The sequence below is a fragment of the Microchirus variegatus genome (assembly GCF_963457635.1).
Source record: "Microchirus variegatus genome assembly, chromosome: 6".
In the NCBI taxonomy this organism is placed as follows: domain Eukaryota; kingdom Metazoa; phylum Chordata; class Actinopteri; order Pleuronectiformes; family Soleidae; genus Microchirus; species Microchirus variegatus.
Genome location: NC_139807.1, coordinates 7,802,412 through 7,827,239, shown reverse-complemented (window position 1 = coordinate 7,827,239; position 24,828 = coordinate 7,802,412). Strand labels below are relative to the sequence as shown.

The following is a 24,828-nucleotide window of genomic DNA, read 5'->3' as shown; positions in this document are numbered from 1 at the left end:
CAATGTGTTGTTTTTTCTTGAAGGCTAACTTTGGAATACTGGGATCCTTGTTTGGTGTCAAAATGCCGACGTAGACTGTAGTCTTTGACGACCGACACCGCCTCATAACACAAGCGCAAACATGCATTCGCCTTCCCATCTTTCTTGAAACTGCCTTCCATCTGCATCAATCTTTCTCTTCCTGGACATTTTGGGATCATTAGTGGATATTTCAATCTCAATTTCATTCATCGCATGATGCATATACAATGATACACTGCAAACTAGTAACACAATCGCTATGTGTGGGAAATGTAGTTTATGGTAGTTTATGGTGCCTTAAAGGGGAAGTAAGTAGTTTATAGTGACATCTAGAGGAGAGGCTGAAATTTACAACAAAGATCTGCTGCTCTGCTCACCCCCTCCCTTCCCTGAGTGCTATGGTATCCTCAGCCGGTCAAATGTCGTCCTAGTCGTCTTTCTCCGTGTCAGCAGATGAGGTTTGTGAGGTGAGGGAAATGATATAAAGAATATTATACAGCGACTAGACAATGCAGGAGCACATAATATGTATACAAAAGTGGATTTTGGGTAATATATACCCATAAATACTACATATTGTCCCTTTAAAGCAGCATAGACCTCGCGGGCCACATGAAATGATGTGGCAGGCCACATCTGGCCCCCGGGCCTTGAGTTTGACACGTGTTCTAACTGATTAAGCGAAGTTGCCCAGTGCATGTACACATGGCTTTCGATAAAAAGTCCACACGTTTTATTACGACTGCAAGACAAAAGTGGCACGAGTCAGATTGTGTTTCTACAACAAAAAAAACATAACAAAAATCAGATCTGATTGACATCAGTGGAAAAAACTCATTTTAAATATGTGACACTGTCAGGCTTTTGTCCCTGGTCTGTGGCCACAAAGCTGCGACAGCCGCTATCTCTGAACCGCTCTCGCAGTGTTTTGTTGCCAAGACCAAAGATGCCATCAAATGTCGGTCATCTTTGTGTCCAAACCACAGTGTATGTCTGTCATAAGTCTGTGAAATTGTTTTGGCACTGACTTTTGTGCGCTCGGTTATGTTCATATTGAAGTTTCATCGCCCCGATCTGTAATCTTAACTGTGTTTCCCTGCACACATTTCCATTTTTACTACATAGTTTGTGCGAAAGCGCTTGGTTTTATCTGCTCGCATTTTCTCTCGGTCCGAACTGAATAATTCAGTCTTGCATACTGCCACTTTTTGACATTTGAGATTTATGGCCCATGTGGGCTTTTTGGGCAACGAATGCAGTTCGATATCCTCGGTCGGCATGAAGATGAATCCAAATATCACTGCTTGCCCTCACTGCTGCTCCGCTATTGATTCTTTAACGCTGTAAACCTTGACTAATGCCTTCATTCAACATGTTCCCAAGTACTGCAGATGCTCACAAGTTGAGCTCCAGATGTTTGCTATCGCTCCCGCGTTGTGTTGTGTCGTGCGCTTTATTTTCCTTTCGCGTCGAACATCTAAGGGTTCCCTCCTCTCATCGCTTGTGGCCGGAGACTTCTCCGCCTTCTCTGTACCGCCACAGTCCAGAGCCTGTCAAACCAGATAAGGCAAATTGCCGGTATCTGCGCTTCGGACATGTCTTCGGCTGGACATCTGCAGCTCGTCTCTATCTCGCGTGACATGACAGATTCCTGTTGGAAACGGCTCGAGTTCAGAAAGCCAGGGTCTCTGAGAGTGTGTTTACCGTACATGTGTTCACACACACACACACACACACACACATGCTGCATTTTAAAGAGTCGTGTTTCCTGCCCACTTAGCCTCTATCATGGAGAATCAGCGAAGAACCTGTGTGGTTGCTGGGAGAGTGACACGGCGCGGGAGAACAAAGAAGGACGGGGTGCAATTAAGACACTCGCGCTCCTCCTCTACCAATCTCTGTACTCTCAATGTGTCACCAAGGTGACATTGCTCAGGGCGCTGCAGTTTTTTTTTTTTTTTTTTCACATGTTGAGTCTCAGCCTTGCATTTGTACCATTAATCATCAGGGAAGCTGTGATGTCGGCGTTAAAGTATTTTCTTTTTTTCTTTCTCCCACTACATGACTCAAATTAGCCTTTTATCAAAAGAAATCATCACCTTCTGTCGTGATTCAGAGAAAGGAATCAATTGAACAAACAGTCGCCAATGAGGGAATCTGCATATTTTTCAGAGGAGGAAGTGAAATCGTCCTCGGTCGGTGCTGAAATTAAGTTTTCTACACAGGAAGTAGGTATGCGAATTATGCCATCGCAACACTCGCGTCCACTCTTTTCTCCTCGTGTAAGGACAACCTATTCAAGCTTCATATTTTCTGCTTCATTCTCTGATAGAAATGCTCACATTTCTATTCAGTGTTCAATGTCTTTCTTTTATTAGTTGGCAAATTACCTTCTACTGTCAAGAGTCTGACTGTACGCGGCATGCAGTTATAGTACATTATAGTGTGTGTTGAATGAATCGTTATCTGTGTTATCTTGGAGCGAGAGGGAGAGACAACAGATTTTCAAGCAAAACGGTGAACTTTCCAGAAACTCGAAACACGCCTCCACATTAATTTACTAATCAACGTACAGACACGTTCCCTAATTGTTGATCCGTTCAGCTGCCACACTTTTACTTGGTGTCTCCTCTGCAAAGTCTGTTGAAGGGAGCATTGGCTTGTTTCACTCTGTGCAGCAAAAAAAAAAAAAAAATTACTTTGCCAGTTTTGAAAAGAAAAAAAAGTATTTTGTTTTCAGGGAAGTTTTATTTACAGTTTTATAGATTCCATTAAAACTCCCGAGCAGAGTGAGGTGAGTTTATAAATTATGTATAAACGTCTTTAAATGCATTTTAGTTTGCACACCGTCAGGAGTCTCGGGCGCTGGGTGTCGTCTGAAACCAAAGTCCTCGCCCAAGAAGCTTGATCCTCGCAACGATCATCAGCAGTTATGTGTCGAGGCCATGTGTCCTTGAGGGGAAGAAAAAAAAAAATGTGCTCACTCGCTCCACAGCTGCTCCACACAAGTGTGTATGTGTAAGAAAATCCAACTGAAGGAGTAGAGTGTCCGTACTAAATGTGGAATCAACGCGGGGGTAGATTATTGATTGGTGCATTAATTCCATTCCATTTTGTTGTCTAATAGCCTATGGTAAGGCTTGAGTGTACAGTAAACTGTGAGGGAAGTGTAAACAGAGAGGACCACGGCATGTTGCCAGAATGACCTCAGAAAATGAGTGTTGTGTTTTTTTTTCCTTCGCTGAACGTCTGCCAAAATGCTAGATGTCTGCACTGCTGCAACTGATCTACGTCCCACATACTGCATTAGTCTTTTTGATATTAAAACAGCTTTGTCTTTTTTTTTTCTTTTTTTTTGTTGCAAATGTTAATAAGCTATTACACAAACAGCAATTAAAAAATGGAGTCGGTTTACACGGCGTATTTGTTGTTTGGCGGCTTTGTTTGTCGGCGCGGCTCAGCTGAGAGTTTTCATCACACGGTGCGTTTCATTCATTGAGCAAACGCATGGATCACATTTCAATTAAAGTCCTCAAGGTCGCACATTTGATGGCGTCACACATAAAGCTGTCCCCCGGACCTATTTGTCTTTGTTAGAGGCTCTTGTGTAACGCTCTTGGATACAAAAGACGGATTGGTCAGAGCGTTCCTGTCAAGGGTCTTGCCAGACTGTGGCTTCATTTGAATTTGCCCTTCGATCAATTAAATCAATGAGAGGAACTAATCAGGGAGGGGGACAAGCGGCACGGCTGCACGCTCGATTTCACATGCGTGGTGGACGGTTATGGCGGTGTGGGGTGGGGGGTGGGGGGGGGGTGTTTGTGGGATCACGCCGTGGGAGAGCAACATTATGTGGCCGTTCAGCGGTGTCACAGATCTGCTAATTAGGACAGAGGCAGTGTGAACTCAAACAGGTTTTTGGATGTGAATAATTAAGCGCTTCTAGCAAGTACTTCTTCCTGTTTGATGTGTTTCTCCTGCTTTGAAGAGTGCACACACACCACCCCCCCCCCCCAATCCCCCACCCAAAAATGCAGCATAATGTCGAGGTAGACTGCAGCATATTTAGCTTTACCACTTCACCCGGGAACAACTGTCAAGAAAAAGGGAACATTATTTGAGATAATATATCGCTTCCCTCGAACACACGGAAGTGGTTCTATAATAATGTGCTGGATTGAATTATTAAGGCATGACAGTTAAATTTATAGTCTTCTTGTTGCCAACTACTCTCTGCACCATTTGAATCTTTAAATCATTACAAACACGCTGAAATGGTTTCATAAACACAGCGCACACATTCATTATTTCTTTTGTTATGATGAAATGTTTTCCTCTCCGGGCCAAATTAATGTCTTGAACTTGTTTAATTTTGTTTCCGTATTGCATTAATATTACAATTACTAAACTAAAACCTCTTTCACACTAAATTTACAACAGGGATTTTTTTTTAACCTGGGTTAACCCACTGAAAACAAAAGTGATAGATATTATTCCCATTGCCAGTAGTTTCTCTCCCTGTGGATTTTACACAATGGAAAGAATATTACTGTTGCTAATGCTAATGTTTTCTGTTCAACACAAACTGCGAGTGGAGGCTTTTTAAATGGCTGATAAAATGAAGCAAAAAATTAATCAATAAAAAGACTAAAAAGAGTACCGACCAAGTTGTAAAAAGCTTAAAAAAAACAAAAACAAAAAACAGTCAGGCTAACAGCTATGCTAACTCGTGGAAGATGAATGTGTGTGCTAGTGTTAGCTGGAAATGATGAGAAATACTTAACAGGTTACAAAGGTATAACAGTGATAAGTTTTGTGTTCATTTCATGTCCTTGTTGTTCTTTTGTGAAAATAAACTTATTTTTAATTTGCTTAAAGAAATTGCTTGTATGTTAAGCAAGGCTAAGCTAAGCTACGCTAATCACCACCTGACTCCAGCTGCATTCTTGACACACAGACACGAGAGAGTGGTATTGATTTTCTCTCCCTTGACGCTACGAGAAAGCAAATCAGTGTACAGCTATGCTAACTCATGGAAGATGAGTGCTAGTGTTAGCTAGAAAATGATGAAAAATAACTTTGCTTTACACGTTACAAAGGTATAACAGTGATAAGTATTGTGTTCATTTCATGTCCTTCTTGTTCTTTTGTGAAAATAAACTTTTTTTATTTTGCCTAAAGAAATTGCTTGTATGTTAAGCAAAGCAAGGCTAAGCTACGCTAATCACCACCTGACTCCAGCTGCATTCTTGACACACAGACACGAGAGAGTGGTATTGATTTTCTCTCCCTTGACGCTTCGAGAAAGCAAATCAGTGTCGAACCCCGAAAATGTCAAACCTTTCCTTTGTCGCGTTATATATATTTTTTTTAAATCGACTGTCGACCATTTTGTGTTCCCCCCCCGTTCTCTCCGCATCCATCTTTTATGCATCTCAAGAGACTCTGAGTTTAAGAAAGGGATAAATAATGAGCCCATTATCCGTGAGCAGTGACACAAATACGCCGCGCTTCCGCACCTGCGAGTAACCGAACCACTGTCTCGCAGGTATTCTCTACAAAGGCAGCGGGGAGAACCAGTTCATCTCTCTCCAGCCTCCTGTCATCGCCACCGTCATGGGGAACGGGCGGCGCAGGAGCATCTCGTGCCCCAGCTGTAACGGACAGGCCCAAGGCAACAAGCTGCTGGCGCCGGTGGCTCTGGCATGGGGCATCGATGGAAGTCTGTATGTGGGAGATTTCAACTACATCCGCCGCATCTTCCCAACTGGCAATGTCACAAGTATAATGGAGCTCAGGTAAGTGTGACACCCTGTTTTTTTATCTTTTAAATGTGTCTTAACTGGTGTTTTTTTGACCTAATATGCCTTCAGACATGTTTTTTTGGATGTTGAACCCATATCTGGGTGGTATTGTGGCTTTATTTAAAACTAGGTCAATTGTCATTTCTGGCAGGTTCACATCTAACCAGAAAGAAAGTGTGTTTTGACCTCATGACATTAAAACACTAAAGCCTGCCCCACACTAGAGGATTTTCCAGGGGAGATTTAGGATCTCACTGAATCTCGTGTTGCCTGTGCGATGTTTTGTGCTGAGGAATGCAAGAAAAAAACTGTGGATAAAGTCATGGCTGAGAAAACGGAATACACTTGGCTTATACAAGTTACGGTTAATGCGAGCTTCTGCTCACGCCCCCCAGTCGTAAATTCAGTCCAGTCGTAAATATCAAACATGTTTAAAGGCGCATTATGTAATACATCTAAAGCAACTGGGCATAAAAATTCTCCTAATATGTCACAGAGACTCAGGAATAATGTTCATATAACAAACTGAACTCACCAATAACAACAGTACAGCCAAAATATTTGCATTAAAAAAAAACATTTTGCAGACTGCAAATCATGTTTTGGCATGTGGCGCCACCTACCGCCATCTACCAATAATTGCAGTCAGTAGAGTCTCAGCTGCCGAGCAACCACGGTTTGCCAGTTACGTCAGAAAACTAAACCTAAAAGACCTCTGTATTTTGAATTTGATTGTAGTAACCATTTTTGGCCACATTCTTACATGTGGCACCTTTAGTACTTGATTATATGAAATCAGGAAGACTCTGATGCATATCCTATGATGTTAAAATTGGGTCCAGATAATTATCCTCTAGTGTAGGGAAGGCTACATCTGCAAACTGTGTGACAGACATCCTAAAGTTGGGCCCGTTGTGGTAAATTGGTGAAGTTTAAGCTCCTGAACCGAGCAACCTCTCCTCTCCTCAGTGTTATTCTTTTCTTTTGCCTTTTTATCAAGTGAAATTACTATGCACTCGCTCATTCTCGCTATTATGCTGACTCTACGTTCCTTCCTGTGACACAGTTTTCTTTTTTCTTTCTTGGTTCAAATTACAAGAAAGAAAGAAAAAAAAATCTACAAGGTTTTTGTTATTTGTCATGCCTGATGTATGAATAGTAAGAATATCAACATTAATCTGCAGTGACATTGATGTGCAAAGGCTTTTTAGGATGTTTTCTACTGCTTTTCTTTTTACATAAATTATGATAACATGGTGTGTGCATACATACAGTTAATGTTAACATTAGCGCCAACAACCTCATCTTTACTTCCCGTTCGCACACATCTTTATTCTTCCCATAGAAATCTGAAATCCTTTCCCCATCCATCTCCATAATTAGGAAAGACATCCTGTCTTCAGCGTGTAATTGGGATGATTTACACCCTCATGCCAACTTGGCTTCTCTCAGCAATGACTCTGACTCGGCCAGTTGGCTTGTTTCAAAGTAGCAGGTGTTGATTAAATGTACATTTCGCTCTCATCCTACACCAGAAGCATCGATGACAAACATATGAAGGCTGCCTCCGAAGTACACAAAGTCGTCACGCCGTCGACGTAGCGGGTGGCTGCACAGCGAGCGGCGTGCGAGTTAGTGTTAAGATTACAGTAATGGATGTGCACTGAGTCACTGATTGAGAGAAAGAAAGAAAAAAGAAGCACCTCCATCTTTTTCTCAATAACCTGCTAATGTACCTGCACAGTGTGCACAGCCGCTCCTGCATCGGAAAGATTACATCAGCATGAGTGGAAAACAGGACGCCGCCGCCGCCGCCGCCGCTAAGGAGCATGCATGCTCAGCAACACTTTCCCTGATAAATAATGGTTTAAGAAATGTTTTCTGTCCCCGAGCACCTATTTTTCTTTGTTTACAAGGAGAGATGCATAAAAACACTACGATGAAGACTTGTTTGTGTTCTCCAAATTAAATTTAGGCTCACATTTTTAGAAAGCAATACAGACCTAAACTGGTGCATTAGGGAAGAAGAAGTCCTGCTTTCTTTACAAAAATACACTATATGCCTCATTTGTTTTATATTTGCGCGACGTCTCGGCGAAACCTCGATCAACTGCCGTGAGTGTAAAGTCCACGTTTTAGGAATGGGGAATGTAACAACAGCAGAATCAATACTTCAATATGAGTGGTCAAATTGAGGAGAGCAGTGGTAATGCAGAATGAGGTTTTTATAGAGATTGGAAGTGGAATATTTTTTTTTTTTTTTTTCCTCTCTGTGGTTTGCGTCTCTCGGCCACAGTCCCAACTCTCCACTTTCTCTGGATTGACTTTCTCGAGAGGATGTGTTTACTCTTCAAGGGGGGAGATTTTGTCTTTCTCAGTTTGTTTGTATTTTTCCTACCCCCAGACGCTCTGAGGAACAAGACGAGGTCACGCTCCGCCAACCTCCAAGTCTCTCTGAGCTGTCAATCGTGATGTTTCACAACATTTTTGTATAGCATCACACATACGGTTTATTTAGTTCTCATGTGTAGGATAACTCGGTGCAAAGGCATTTCCACTACTCTTTAAATCCATAGAAATACGGAGTTGTATTCAGGTTAATGGACTTCTAAACCTACGGGGCGAAACCCTATTGAGTCACATTGACAGATTTTCACTGGCACTGGTGGGAAGACAACAATTCCCATGATCCCATGCTGTCATCAAAGTCTTTTGTTATTGTTTTGATTTAGGGATCTTTAGCTGCAGAAATTGTGTGCAGAGAAATCAGGAGGAGGTGGTTTATGCAGTTATGCATAGACTAAAATAGACTAAATAGATATAAAAAGGGACAGTCTTCTGGCTGCTAAACTTAATCCTGTTGAGACGTGTGATTTTGACTGGTGTCCACCTACATGTGTCATGTTTTATTATCTATTTTCCCTATAATGACTCGGTTAATTTTCCTCAAGACTGCACAAAACTCCTACCACTGCTTCGCTTATACCGGAAGACTATGCCCATTGTTTGTACATAGTCTATAGGTATAGGAAAGACACTGCAGCCAGCCACCAGGGGGCGATCCGTACATTTTTGGCTTCATTCTTAGGAGAGCTTATCATTGTCATGTGGAGAAAAAGAAGGTTGCCAAAGCAGTTTAAAGACAGAGTGATTGGTTCTTAAAAGTTCATGAAAAGTATCCATTTTACATGATGCAAAATGTCTTTATCCTGATTCTTCTTCTCTTTCCATGCTTCCTTCCTGACCCTGTCATAGAAATAAAGACTTTAGACACAGGTAGGTGTGTTTTTTTAGTGCATGTTTTTTTTTTTGGTTTTTTTTTCCTGCTGCTTTATATACATCATCATCCTTATCATCTGCTCCATAAATACACGAGTAACTCTCCCTTTCACATTCACCTTTTGGCACCAGTGATTAGCACGTGTAATTATAACAAACCAATTACAGGTTGATTACGTCTGAATGCTGTGGCAGAGTATCGTCTTTCACAGTGTTGCATCTGTGCGCCGTGATTACTGACAGAATGCTGCGACATGCAGTGGAACAGATTTGAAAAATTAAACATTGCATAAAAGCGAGATGTTAATGTAAACATACTCTACCGCGGCGTCGCTGTATACATTTCAATGCAGTCCGGCACAGCAGCGGCGCAATTAGCATTACCGTCGTGAAGCTTCTAATTACATTTCAAGTAATGGGGGGTTCAGCAGATGTTCTTATCCGCAGGGGCTTCCACAACTGCTTTGTATTCATGATTAAGACAACGGCGGCGGCGCATCGAGTGACGATGCAGATTGTTGGCACTCGGGTTGTCCTGGTGATTAACTTGACCGTAAGTGCCCGAAGGTGCAGCGCAGAGTAAACTGGGATGAATTTATTAAGCTGGCAATCAAGGTGCGGTCGCCGCGGTGCGACAACAAAATGACGTGATATTGATACATTTGTGTCGCATGAATTTAAAATCAACATCAATTTGGCTGAATTGTTTCATGAATGTCACAGTAGCTCCCCCACACACACACACACACACTCCCTCCTTTACTACACGGCTCCCATTCACTGACATCTAGCTGCAGGTGCAGCGTAGCTTTGATTAGTGCCTGTATCAGTATTTCCTTGTAAGCTCTGTAAGCCTAATTGACCCCCTGAGAAAATAAAGCCTGCCCACTGCAGTTGAAGTGCACAATGATTTGTCGCAGAGAGAAACTTTGCTTTTATTTTCCTCTTAACGTCCGTACAGGTCTGCTGATGCAGGATAGACGACCGCAACTTGTCGTGTCATTGGCAGTCCGTGTGACTTATGCCTGCGCCCGTATTTTATTTTAAGTGAATCCTACATGGATTAGTGCTAAAAGGCAACAACAGTTTTATTTGTTTGTGTGCCTCTGTCCAATGGAAGCACATAAATTTGGGAGGTTTCTTGTAGTTCGACAATATCTTAATCTTGGCATTATGGACTACCAACAATACCTCAAACTGTACAACTGTTAGGTGTAAAGGGTTGGGGTCCTCTGATTACCCATAAAGCAACCTTTCTGGGCCAGAGCCTGGAAGAGTTATAATGAAACTTTTCAGAATATTATTAAAGTATGTTTACATTCATTAGGATGCATGATAATAGAGTAAGTAGAATGGGAAGCGATCATGCATCAACTCGCTCTGCTATTTCCTACTACTAGAGTTCTTAATTTGCGTACACTCTCAGAAATAAAAGTGCTAAATAGAACCATATAAGGTTCTTCGGCTTGTCCTCATAGGAGAAACCTTTTTGACTCCAGGTGGAACCTTTGAACCCTTTTGGAGGGTTCCACCAAGAACCTTTTTAAAATCCTTTATTTAAAGAGTTCTCTGGATCAAAATGGTTCTTACTGGAACCATCAGTGTTACCAAGAACCCTTGAAAAACCCTTTCTTCGGGAAGCAAATGGTTCCAGGTAGAACCTCAGCCCTTATAGAAGAACCCTTTTGGAACCCTTATTTCTAAGAGTGTAGTAATGTAATAAAATAAAATAGTAGTAAGGATAGTAGTAGTATTTTTATTTTAAAGTCTTTGTTCACCATGCAAACATAGTCACGAGTAGCATATTCAGTTTCTGCCAAAATGTGCAATTCTGCAAAATCCCAAACAGAAAATAAGATAAATATGAAATGTATACAGTTTTACAACCACTCAATAAAAGGCTGTGAAAAGTGATGGAAAAAAGCACTCCACTCACCTCTTGATCTGTTGGTCAAAAGGCGGTTAAGTTCTCGTGGAATCTGCCAAAGAGCTGCCAAAACAGATAAATAAAATATCAGGTGGCAAGGCACCTTAAAGCTTCCCATAAAAATTACTGCGCAACTTACTTAACATCAGGAGCTTCACAAAGGTTTTATTTATTGCGGAGCTGTTTTACGAGAGTGCATAATCTCGCACAGGTGTTCCATTTATGGCGTCCACCCCCTGCAGGTCGACTGTAAAAGAAAGAGAGTTACTCGTGTGCGTCTTCGCGCGACGCACGTTCTCTCGAGGAACTTGTTTGCATTCATCTATTTTTGGGGGCATTTACTTTGACTCATAAAGGCTGTCAGGTTTTTACGACTCCATCTTCATCATTTTACAAAGATGTTTCATTGCCACATTTATTTTGCCGTCACATTATCCTACTTCCAAAGCCAACCAGTATCGACTGAGGTACCATTAAGCTGGAGTGCAACCAGAGAAGCCATGTTTACGACTGCACTGTAAAGCGGGCTGTTTTTCATATTAACAGCCTCTGTTTTGAGCTCTTTAATGACACTTAATCACCTGCTATGCATCAACGCTGCCTTAATAGAAAAGGTTAATTCAATAGTTTGTCACTTTTGAATTTGTTTCAAAGGGCCCCACCACAGAAAATGATTATTTAATTGGCTTTATTCAAACCCAAGTATCAGTCAATCATGTGTTTTGAAATCTGTTGACTTTTAATCTAACGACATATTTGCGCGGATTCGAAATGGCTTAATTTCCTTATAAGACGGCGGAGAGAACGACGCAGATAAGCAGCAACAGATGCAATGTCATTAGTTGTTGCTCTTTGTTAACGTCAGCCAGTCATTTCTGCCACTTCCAAAGGCTTCTCCCCACGGGGGAGTGACAACAAATGAAATGATCTGGCACACCAAGTTGTCATTTCTGCTTTGTAACCTGGAACCCCCCACTGCAGTGGTATCCTGTTAAATTTGCTTTGACGTCCATCTCTTCAACCTTCTGTGTCTTCTACTTATCCTCTCTCAAAGGCTCTGCCCTCTTCTCTCCTGCTGTGGAAATTCTCGCTCTCTTTTTTTATGACGAAAAAAGTAATAGCTGATATTGTATTTTAGCTTGTGAGTCAACAAATTTTGTGTGTGTGTGTGTGTCATCGTGGCAACACTTGGCAAACAGGGCGAAACTACCACAGAGGCAGTTTTGTCCACACCAAAGTGTCACCTTCTCCACTTGATTATCTGCGTAAATGACACGGATTGAACTGATAATAAGTTGGTTTTAAAGCTGCGATTGGACTGGGAGGAAGAAAGCGTGCGCTCCACTTAAGCCACCATTTACAGTGTGTGTTTTAGCAAATAGCATTCCTAATGAGAAGAAAATAACCTGATTGAACATCAGCTTCAACTCACCATCAACACTTTGAAGCCAATTAAAGCTAATATGTGATTCTGAAGGAGGTTCTTTAATATTGTTAAGTCTTAAGTGGAATCCAGGAGTTTGTTATTAGCCCTTAAATAACTCCCTACACTGCCATGAATTTGCTCTGAATATTTTCTACAAATTAAATGCACACTGAAAACAGTGTTAGCTCTCTGGAGAGATATTGCGGAGTGATATTCTTGACTAAATGTTTTATTCAGAAGGAAAATCAGACTAAATTTCATTAGGGGTAGGTTGACATTTAGAGGGTTTTTTTTTCCCCCAGGTATTTTGCAGAGATTATTGCATTAGGTCACGTTTTATATTAGCAGTGTTAATGGTCTGTTTAGCTGCACTGTTGTGGCATTTATAATAATAATAATAAGAAAAAAAAGCAATAACTATATATAACTGAGTTATTGTCTTGAACGCAGCAACAACCCGGCACACAGGTATTACCTGGCGACTAACCCAGTGACTGGTCAGCTGTACGTGTCGGACACCAACTCCCGCAGGATCTACCGGCCCAAGACCTTGACCGGGACCAAGGATCTGCAGTCGAACGCAGAGGTGGTGGCGGGAACCGGTGAACACTGTCTGCCCTTTGACGAGAACCACTGCGGTGACGGAGGCAAAGCTCCAGAGGCTTCTCTCACCGGACCCAAAGGTACGGTTTTAATGCTGATGAAGATGTTGAACTTAATGGTGAGGTGTAACGCAGTGATGGGGCTTTCAGTTAGGAGCACCAACTGCTAGATTTAAATTAATGTGCCCATGGGGCTCAGTGCCAACTCTGAGCCTCCAGATTTCCATTATTTTAATGACTGAGTACAGATTTTAATGTACAAATTTAGCCCTTGGTTCATGTTTTGAAGTAGGTCTGTCGGCTAAGAAATATAAATCAAGGCAGTGCTCTGCTGCTACAGCTGCTGCCTACCAACACATTTTGTTTTAACTTGTTCAGACTAACCATGAGAGGACTGTCTCTTTGTGGACTTCTGGCACCTGCTCGGAAAACGTCTTATGGGATAATTGAATAGTTTCGCCTAGAGATACTCTCAGACACCTCACAATTAAGAAAGCCACTTTTATGCGCGCACAAACCCGCGGTTACATTCATATCCGAATGATGGTCCAAGTGAGTGCGTTCCATATATTTTTCCTTCTAGTAGTTGCGATTTCTCACCAGGAATTCGTCGTCATTTGCGTTTTTGAATTGTACATGTGTGGGTACTGGCGGTTATATCTTCATATATCCTCGAGCAAGTTTCCATGGTTACCGTCTTCTTTGGACCATGACAAGACCATGCCTCCATTTGGAACTGGAATGCATTGTGCTACAGGGAGCGTGCACTGTCGGCAGGTGTGGCCCACGTGGACTCGAGCTGGAGGTGTGCCAAGATTCTTTATTGTCATGCACTAAGTAATAATGCTGAGGCAGACACCGAGCAGCAGTGGCCTTTCTAACGGGTGCCATTGTGCGTTTTTGTCCAGATAGAATCCTTTCTTCCGCCATTCATTTCCTTCCCTTGACAGATCCCACATCACTGACTCTAGATCAGGCGGTAGCTGTGGAAACATAGAGCTATTAAACCCATATTTTAATGTATTGTGTCACTGTAAATATCATGTAAAACGAACACTTGGTTCTTCCAGAGTTTCCACCCTTTGCAGCTATTGTGAAAGTAAATAACATCCATGCACACGTCAAAAGCAACTGTGCACAACCTGCTCTCCTCAGTCAAACGGCACATGGCCATTTTGTGCTTCGATTGCTCACTTTTTCCCAATTCTTCCGGATAAAAAGGCAAAGATGAATTGCTTTTGCGCTCGTTGTTGCCCGCGCTGAATGCCAACTGCAACAGCTCTGCTTTAGCTGGGTGATAAAGGCATGAGTGGAGGAAATTTGAGGGAGCATCTCTAATGATGAAGTGGGTGGAAGCCGAGACCAGCGAAGAAACAGCAGATGGCTCCATTTTTTTTCTCCCTCCTCGCAGACAGTTGGTGATCTCTGCTCAAATGTGACACCTTTCATCTGTCTGAGAAGCTCAGACTGTCAGATAGGCAGCTACTGAGGTTTTTCCGTTGGGTCCCTCAGCTCGTCAATGTTTCAGCAGATAGCAACCTTGTGCAGGCCCGAACCACCGGTCAGACCAAATCACTCACCTTCTACAGAGGCGTTTAAGGACTTCATTGAAAACTGAATTTACCTGGAGGTAAAACTGAACATAATGCTCCTTAAGAACATTCTAACCACCCCCACATCGATCCCCCCCCCCCCAAAAAAAAACCCAGAGCTCTACTTTGCACAATTAAAACTGAACATGATCGTAGGATAGAGACTTCCTCAGTCTTGAGCATTAAACCCAAAGTCACAGCGTGTCAGGACCGACGTGGAGAACAGAAAATAGTCTCACCGCATGTCGCTCCACACTGGCTTGGCTGGAACTTACAACTCCGAGCTGACACTCAATCACCAAGACAATTTAGTCCACAGTTGTCACCATGGCAACTGTCGTTCACCCCCTTTCATCTAAAATTGGCCGAAGCTGTCATTTCCGCTCCCTAGCTCATTCATTTCTAAAATGGTGTGCAGATTGTTGATGATTGCCGCTGTCAAAAAAAAGAATCTCCCGAACGCACCGCTCATTGACACCCCCACCTCACTAAGTCCTTCTTTTTTCAGGGAAAGAAAGAGTTTGGGGTTACGAGACGTGGCAAGTGCACATATACTGTACCGTATGAATACAGCCTTTCCCACTTCTGTCTGAGAAATAATTTAATACCAGAAAAGCAGCGTGTGAATTATTGATAGGTGTGCTTTTTGCAGTGACCTGAATAATGGGAAGGCAAGCGTGACACATGTATCCGTCGTGTTCCATCCACCGAGTCATGCAAGCTGAGAATGCTGCCTATCTACTTCTGTTGTCGTCTTCATAGCGTTTTGGGGGTTTGTTTTCTCATGCCGCCCCCCCCACCCCCCCTCCCTGTCTTCTGTGCTCTCAACAGGCATCGCCGTGGACAAGAACGGCCTGATTTATTTCGTCGACGGCACCACAATCCGCAAGGTGGACCAGAACGGCATCATCTCCACTTTCCTCGGTTCCAATGACTTGACATCGGCTCGTCCTCTGACCTGCGACAACAGCATGGACATCAATCAGGTGACCTTACACGCAGACGTGCACTGCGATATGGCAGGTTTCTAACTGAGCGTGGCACAGCGCCACCTTGTGCCCCCCCTGCCCCCTTTGACCCACTTTCAGTGTGCTCACCCGTGACTCATCATTGACATGCAGGGCTTACATAACTGCATCTATATTTTATTTGCAATAACACATATTTTTTTCATGAACAATGATCTTTCAGGGGCAAGTGCTGTTTGAGTGAGAGCGAGACGTGCAGCAAATACCTTTTTTTTTTCTTCTTCTTCTTCTCAACGCTGCGCACTCTCTACTTTAGAACCCTCCACAGTTACAGTTAAAATAGCAAAAACTGCTTCCAAGGGATTATTCGGAGGAAAATGTCTGCAATATTAATTTCAACGGTGATCATTTTTTAAACGGCAACCTTCATTTGAACGTTCACTCTATAATCTATTTAAAATGTGATCAAGCATTTCTCGTGTACCGTCTATAAATAAGTTACAAAAAGTGACATTTTGTGCTATTGAAGACAACCCGGAGCTCGTAATTGAGACGTTAACTCCTGTTTGCTGACGTTATAAATCCAGTGAGACATAGACGTGGGTTTAAATTAGTTATTTTTGTAACTAGCAGAGTTGCCCCCTGGTGGCTAACTGCTACTTCCGTGCTACATCCCAGGATTCACCTTTCAAACAGGAAGACTGCTAATATGTATTAGTGAAGGACACTGACACCTCAAAGCAAAGGCACTGAAGGTTTACGGAGGATTTATGCAAACTTGTGCATAATTGAGCCATATTTTTAAACTCTTACAAATAAAAGTGCTAAGTAGAACCATATAAGGTTCTTCGGCTTGTCCTCGTAGGAGAACCCTTTTTGGCTCCAGGTAGGGTTTCAATAGGAACCCTTTTAAAATCCTTTATTCAGGAAAGGGATTTTAAAGGGTTCTCTTGATCAAAATGGTTCTTACTGGAACCATTAGTGTTACCAAGAATACTACACAGGTAGAACCTCAGCCCTTGTAGAAGGACCCTTTTGGAATCCTTATTTCTAAGAGTGTAGACACACCCAAAATATCCTGAACAGAACACTGGAGAGAAACTGTTTTCACTCCATAATTCTTTACTCCACAGTTGTCATTTCTTCCACGTCCTCAGCCACATAATGTGTGAAGAGGAGAAATTACATTTGCTTTACAGGACTGGGTTTAAAGATTTTTTTTGCACTGCCCGTCTTTTCCAGGGCCAAACTGCTAACTCACCGAGTTAAATAATGGTTTAATTAAAAACATGCCATTTTACTAATATATCTTATCCAGAGCAGAGACATTAGTGGAATAAGCTTCACATTCTAGAATACCAATAAAGTGTTATGATGTGCCTTTTTTTTTTTTTTTTCTCCCCCCCCCATCTCAATTCAGCTCTAAACGAGAAGCAGGAGATTTTCTCCCAAAGTACAGGAGGAAAATATGTGCTCGGAGAGAAGGATGTGATTTAGGCTGGAAGTGGAGACATCAAGTGTCTAGTGAAGAGATGAGTTTTCAGGTCATGGCAGATGATAAGAAGGGATGAATAATTATTCAGTTTGCGGGGCTTGTTTTGATGTGGCTGGAGCTGAATTTGTGTTTAGCGTTTTATACGAGGATATTCTCGGGATTGAGGACACTTACACCACACATGATAATGAAGCAGCACTCCGTGGCTTTTTCTGCTGCTTCACATGAAAACCTCTCGTTTCAGCAGAGTTCCCGAGCGCGACTGGCTTTGACCAACACAATTTACCATCTATAAGGTGGCATAAAAAGAGGAGCCCTTTTCTTACACTATCAGCTGTAGCGTTACATTACAATGTTTTTTTTTTTTCCTGTGAAGCTCCCGGCGCTTTATGCGAATAGCCGTCCTTATTTCTAAGAGTTTTCTAAGACTTTGAGAACTTCATAAAGGTGAATAACAAAGAAATATAAAAAAAGGGTTTTTATTATGTGAAAATTCTTTCTATGGAGTGAATAGCTGAGTGTGTTGACTGTCGAGAGTGAAATTGCCACAGGATCAAGTTCTCCCACCTCTCGCTTATGTGCCATTTTGTTTGCTTGTTTGCTTTTTAACTAACCAATTTACATTTTAATTAGATTTCTGTTTTAATGCAGATCGGCTCACACACACACACACACACACACAAAAAAAAAAGGAAGAGTGCAAACAAAGCATTTAGATAGGAAGAACTGTAACAGTCAGAGCCAGTGACTCTGACAGGCATATATCCCTGTGTCCTTTCAAGAGGTTAGATAACAATAAGAGGAGGGAAAATAGGGGAAGGAAACAGGGGATAACACAAGAACATTGTTATTGTACTCTCTGTCACACGTGTGGGCGGTGAACATGAAGTGGGGGAAAAAAAAAAAAAAAAGAAGACAAGGGATTAATCTTGTCACTTTTTTTTTTTTTGCTAATTAACTTTGAGCTGGTAAAAATGTGGGTTTTCAGCAAGACTGTGTGATCCTCAGGCTTGTAAGCAAGACAGTTGGCTCAGTGCAGTTTAACTAGCAGCAGCCTCAGTGGCAGTATGTTTTATTATTGATCAGCCTGAAGAAAAAAAGCAGTCTTTCTTTTTTTTTTTTTTTTTTACAGTTTTAATGACGCAGTTGTTTTAGTAGACTGCCTCTGCTCTCTGATGTTAAACGGGCACAGGGAGACTACAATAGCGACGTTAATAATAGTAGTTTTACTAAATTTTTAAGATGTTTTTTTTTTTTTTATGTGTGTGAAATTATTTTTCACTGGATTTAATTCGATATACTTAATTGACCCCTCCTTCTCAACCCTTTTCCCACAGGGAGTTTCTCTCTCAGGTTGCAGTGCCAGTTAGTATAGCACAAATGGTGCAGGGAGGCGTGAAGTGCATGCTCAAGGTTATTTTGAAGCTATACTATAGTCGCACAGGGAATAAAACCCAGATCCTTCAAACCTCACTCGCAAGTTAGATTTTTATAGGAGGAGAGACGGCATGATGGAAAAAACAACTGTCTCTGTGGTCAGAATTATTGTTTAAATTTCACGTATCAGCGCCGGCACCAGTCACGTAAGGATTGCAAGGATTAACACGACATTAAGATAAGAGATAATCGTTATAACCCAAGGGTTTCCAACATCACATATTACTTGTTTTTCTTTCTGGCCTATTTTAAGTTTGATAGAGTAGTATAGTGGAAAGCTATTCCCACATCTGCTGATGCATAAATCATCAATCGCCAAGACACGGTCATGTTGCCCACAGACGATGACTTAGATTAGATTAGAGTCATATTAAAGTTAAATGTTGCCTAAACACAGTTACAATGAAGAAGTGTATATGCCTTTTTGAATTAAAAAAAAAGATCCAGTGTGTAATGATTAGGGACATCTAATCGTGAGAGATTGTACAAACAAACAATGGAGGGTGAGCTCATCTGCTCACTCTCCATTTCCCACATGCATTGGGGGCTACGGTGGCCTTCACGTGCCAGAAAGGATGTTCCATCTCCTTGCATAGTACACTGCTGCATCAAAGCAAATGCTGTAGAAACATGATAGCACCTTCAATGAAGCAAAAAGTAAATTTAAAAGGGTTATTTTAAGGATAGTATATTCAATTTCTGCCAGTAAATCACTGTTATACACTGGACCTTTACTTTGTGATCTGAGATTTTTGCTTCATTGATTAAAACACAAAGAACTAGGCTCAAGTCACAGTTGGACTTAATTAATAAAAGAGTAGAAGTAAATAAAGGCTATGAATAGGCTTGGAAAATAAATCTCATGATGTTCTGCATTTCAGGTGATTTTGGAGTGGCCCACAGACCTCGCCGTCAGCCCCATGGACAACTCGCTCTACGTCCTGGACAACAACATAGTGCTGCGCATCACAGAGAACGGTCAAGTGAGCATCGCGGCTGGCCGACCCGTCCACTGCCCGTTGGCCGGGCTGGAGCGCGGCGTGGCCGGCGGTCGAAGGGCACAGTTGACCCCTCTGGAATCCGCCGTTTCCATTGCCATATCTTTCCACGGTGCCATCTACATAGCAGAGACAGATGAGAGGAAGATGAGCAAGATCCGGAAGGTTTCTGTGGATGGAGAGATAACGCATTTGGCCGGCGTTCCGTCCGACTGCGACTGCAAGAACGATGCCAACTGCGACTGCTACCAGACAGGAGACGGCTATGCCAAAGACGCGAGGCTCAATGCCCCCTCGTCTTTAGTGGCAGCTCCAGATGGAACACTTTACGTGGCAGACCTGGGCAACATCCGCATCCGGGCCATTTATAAAAATGGGCCAACATTGACTTCCAGTGCTGCGGGTACATACGAGGTGGCTTCCCCTGACGCGCAGGAGCTGTACATGTTTGACAGCAACGGCACCCACCAGCACACTGCGAGCCTGCTCACCGGCGACCTGAAATACACCTTCAGCTACAGCACCGAGAACGACATCACAGCTGTCACTGACAGCAGCGGCAACACCCTGAGAATCCGAAGAGATCCCAACCGCATGCCGGTGCGCATCGTCGCCCCTGACAACCAGGTGATTTGGCTGACCATGGGCACCAACAGCAGACTGAAAACTCTGACGACACAAGGCCAGGAGCTGGTGCTTCTCACCTACCATGGTAACAACGGCCTCTTGGCTACCAAGACATCAGAGATTGGCTGGACAACTTTCTATGAGTAAGTATAATGGAGGCTGGCAGGATCATCATTTAGGCTGCTCTGCAGCTGGAACCAGCACATGGCATAAATTAAGCACACCTCCTACTTTCTGCATACTAATGCAAAATATGTTGGAAAGTTCACTTAGCATTCTGGCAGATAATATTATGTTTAGGAATGGGGGGAAAAAAAATACTCAAACTTTCTTACAGATGAGTAGGCAGTTTTAACTATCCTATAGGGTTGGTTTTAATATCCAACCTTAAGCCACACGGCACACAGACACACAAACTGTGTGCTATGTGTGTTCTGTCCGGTCCCAAAGCTCAGCACAAGTTGTGAAATTTGCCTTAAGATCTGTAAAATATCGTAGTTAGAGTTTGATAACTAGACATCGGCAAAGTAAATTAGATCCAGTACTAAAATGGGGCTGCTACAAATAACAGGTAAATCCACTGTGAATGGATAACTAAATTAGGAGTATTACTAGTACAGGAGTATTTTTTGGCTTCTTTGTTCCATAAACTGAATATTTTTGGCCTGTGAACAAAACAAGACAATGTTTTTGAGATACCCTGTGTTTCCTCTAGTGAAAATGGCTGTTCATTGTAGCCCTAGACCAAACCATTATGTTCTGCGCTGTAGAAAGCACAGGAGTAACATTATGTGCTGGTTTACAACCGCATATTGCATCCATATGCATACATTAAATCAAAAAGAAAGTTTCACAAAATGACCAACTCATAATTTGATTTGTCATAATAGTCCATGTCATGTCACATTACACCATGAATGATATCCTTAACATAACAAAAAAAAAAGCCAGAGCAATCAGTCGAGATTATAGTGACACATCAATCATCCAAATAATTCCATTCATTAGCAGCCTGTGGTTTTGTGTATAAAAGTGATAGCAGAGGAAGATGTGTCACTCTCCCTTATCAAACATTTGGATTGTGATTTGGGTTGACAGCCATTTGCTCATGTGCTGAAGAAAGAAAATGACATTTTAATTACAATAACGTTGATGGTCTTACACAGCCAGTATGAGAGAGCTGATAATTGAATACACTGTGGCTTATGAGAGCCCTCATACATATCAAGGCTTTTGTCATTCGGTGTGTTCTTTCCTGTCACACAGCTACGACAGCGAAGGACGGCTAATGAATGTGACGTTCCCCACCGGAATGGTGAATAACTTGTACGCGGACATAAACAGCGCTTTGACGGTGGACATCGAGAGCTCCACGACGGACGAGGAAATCAGCATCACCACCAACAGCTCCACCATTCGTGCCTTCTACACCCTGGCTCAGGGTAAGGAAATGGCACTCATCTTCCTGACGCTGTTTTGCAGGCCGTTATTTGTCATTGTGTCGGGGTCACGGGGGCAATGTTGAGTAAGCTTAAGTCGTGAATCATTACGGCTCAGAGGGTCTGACAGACGACAGTGTAAGTGATTACTCTCTCAGTGTGTGGGTTTGCGACTCAGGGAGACTTATCAACCTTGTGTCTAAATGGTTTCTACTCTGGGCCAGAGCCAGATGGTCTAGTTAAAGTTCCAGTGTGTGAAATGTTGCTGGGTATATTGGCAGAAGTTGTACACACTACCATAAGTGGATAAAGTTAAAAAAAAAAAAAAAAAAAACACATCAGAATTAGGCTATTACTGTGTGTACTTGCTTCATGGAGCCCGGAATGGACAAACGAGCCACGGTTTTGAAGCAGAAGCTTGTTATGCCAATACAATAAAACATCCTCTCTGATATATGAAGGCCACCGGAGTTTAGGGCTGAACAAATAATCAATTTCACATTGTAAAGGATGCAATTATACCCTGTGAAGCACATCTGAGTCGTACTTGAGTGTCAATAAAACATTTTCTTATGTAAGAAAATGTGTCCTTGCAGTAGATAATAGAAAAGAGCCGATAATGGTAATGCTCCATTATATTTTTTTTAAAACTGTAACGCAGTGACTTTTGAACTGAAGTCTTAGAAATGACGGAAAATCAAATTGCGTTCTTGATATCTATCAGAAATCTTGCAATTCCCTGAGAGGTGAAAGAAGGTGTTGTTTCACCATTAGATGTCACTAACGCTTACACACTGGACTTTCAAGTATTAAACATTTGACAGAAACAATATCCTTAATTTTGCTGTGTAACTACCTAATTATCTGTCCTATAAAAACGTTTTTTTTGTTGTTTTTTTTTCCACAGACCAATGTAGAAGTAGCTACCAGGTTGGTTTCGACAACTCGTTGAGGATAACCTATGCCAACGGGATGGACACCCACTACCAGACCGAGCCCCACATCCTGGCAGGCGCTGCCAACCCGACTGTAGCCAGACGCAACATGAGCCTGCCAGGGGAGAGTGGGCAGAACTTGGTTGAGTGGCGTTTTCGCAAAGAACAAGCCAGAGGGAAAGTTATCGTGTTTGGACGCAAACTTAGGGTAAGCTTGAATTTATTATCCCCCCCCCCCTCTTTATCTTTGATGCACAGGCAAATGATAAACATTGCATTAAATGTTTATTTTCCAGAAAGTTTAAAGAAATAGACGCAGTCTTCCGGCTTGAATACTGAAGCCCAGGAAGTAGGACGGAAGTAGCAGTTAGCCAAGGGGGTAACTCCACTGATTGCAAAAAGAATTGAAGTCTTTGGGGAAATGAGCCAAATTGCCACTTTGATAATGATGTTTTCCAGAGTCTCAGTCACTAGTTTCAGGTCTTCTTCAATATAATGTTAACATTTAGAGGACAAAAGATGATAAAACACTGCAATTAAGAGTGGACACCAGTGTAACTGACAGCTGGTTTTGTCCAAAATGTGTCTGGTTGCAGCTGACATTTATGAATCTTGTGAAATGAATCGCAAATCTGGAGGCTTCAAAACAGGAGTTAATTTTTATAGTGTCAATATTCCAGTACAGTACATAAGTTCACCTCTTCTTATTTCCTTCCTTGAATCTGACTCAGATTTATGGTTTACACGACTTTATGAACTTAACTTCGGCGGTTGCTTTGCCTCACAGTAATTTTCATCCCCACTAAATTTAGGAGGCAGTGATTTATGTTCACCTGAACAATTGCCAGTGTCTCTCAGTTTAAAGAGCCTCGTGAAGGGGGGGTGTTAATCTCTGTGACAACTGTAGTAGAAATCCGTGAATACACTTTATAGAGTCTGGCAGACGGAATACAGTGGCATCAAAACGAAGAATATCTCTCTTAGTGTTAGCGAACTGCAAAGTAAGATCAGCACTGTATCAGCAGTAGTTAAGTACGATTTCTGACTTTCATCTTCTCAAATTATAAATTTCCCCACAGGTGAATGGACGGAACATTCTTTCTGTCGATTATGATCGCACCCTCAGGACGGAGAAGATTTATGATGACCACAGAAAGTTCCTCTTGAAGATTATATACGACACAGCGGGCCACCCAGTGCTCTGGGTGCCCAGCAGTAAGCTACTGCCGGTTAATGTGAGCCGCACAAGCAGCGGGCAAATTAGTGCCCTGCAGAGAGGTCCCACTACTGAGAGACTCGAGTACGATAGCCAAGGCCGCCTGGTTTCCAGGGTGTTTGCTGATGGGAAGATATGGAGTTACACCTACTTAGAGCAGGTGAGAAAATAAAATGACCACAGCAGGCAATATACAAGATATATTGCACTGCAGGGTGGCCATTAAGACTACAGACTGAATCAAAACCCTGACATGAAGCAAAGGTCACTCCGTAGACACTTATTTTTGAAATAATTGCCAGCCCAATGCATGCAATTCTGCTTATTGCAGAGGTCCTTAGCAAACATGGTAATCATTTTTACATTAATTGCAGATTTATGCGCATCATTCACAAGCTTTGGATAAAAAGAGTGCACCTGCATCCACAGAAAAATAGATCTTTGAAGGAATGCATTTCGTAGTGTTAACACATCTGCATTCCTCTTAGTAAGCCCTTCTATTGGAAGTTGGGAGCCGAGTGTTATTAATTACACCTGCATTTTTCCAACTATGACAAGCCAACACTGACTCCTGTGAAAAAGCTATATTCCAGGGGCAAATGAAAGAGGTAGTTGAAATATTATTAAAGTGTAACCTGCTGTAGTCGACGTTTTTTTCTGCAGTGCATCAATAGTCATACATCAAGCTGTGTTTCAGGCAGGAGACAGACCAGGAAACAAGCAGATGCAAACAAAGGCTGGACACACGCAACCACCACAAAACCTATATTTAGAAGTAACAGTTAATAAGAAGCACATTTGAACTGAGTAAATAGAAAAACAACACGCTGGACACTCGACATAGGCTAGGATTACATTTCTTACAGTTCTTGCATGCTCCCTTTAAAACAGTATAGAATAGAACCAGCTGCTGACCCCAATTTTTTATAATTCACTTAATTAGAGTTTAGTGCAGCATGTAGTGCTGATGAAGTTCAGTCACCTTCAGCTCTCTGCACTGATTACACTCCTTACTCCTCGAACCTCCTGCAATTTTAACAAATTCCCTTTGTTTCCTTTCCT

At 42.1% G+C, this 24,828-nt stretch overlaps 1 protein-coding gene across 2 annotated transcripts in view; it reads left to right on the top strand.

Moving 5' to 3' along the window:
* Nucleotides 1–24,828, top strand: part of LOC310929073 (teneurin-3) — a gene marked incomplete at both ends in the record, with an annotated part of 158,391 nt that overhangs the window by 124,453 nt on the left and 9,110 nt on the right. Inside the window, 8 exons of one of the 2 annotated variants that reach the window (XM_083891778.1) lie at nucleotides 5,570–5,819; nucleotides 9,081–9,101; nucleotides 12,908–13,140; nucleotides 15,483–15,637; nucleotides 19,433–20,319; nucleotides 21,443–21,618; nucleotides 22,523–22,758; nucleotides 23,630–23,926. In XM_083891778.1, coding sequence (XP_083747904.1) covers nucleotides 5,570–5,819; nucleotides 9,081–9,101; nucleotides 12,908–13,140; nucleotides 15,483–15,637; nucleotides 19,433–20,319; nucleotides 21,443–21,618; nucleotides 22,523–22,758; nucleotides 23,630–23,926 — 2,255 coding nt within the window. The remainder of the gene's footprint in view (nucleotides 1–5,569; nucleotides 5,820–9,080; nucleotides 9,102–12,907; nucleotides 13,141–15,482; nucleotides 15,638–19,432; nucleotides 20,320–21,442; nucleotides 21,619–22,522; nucleotides 22,759–23,629; nucleotides 23,927–24,828) is intronic. The other variant, XM_083891777.1, reaches the window with a different exon arrangement.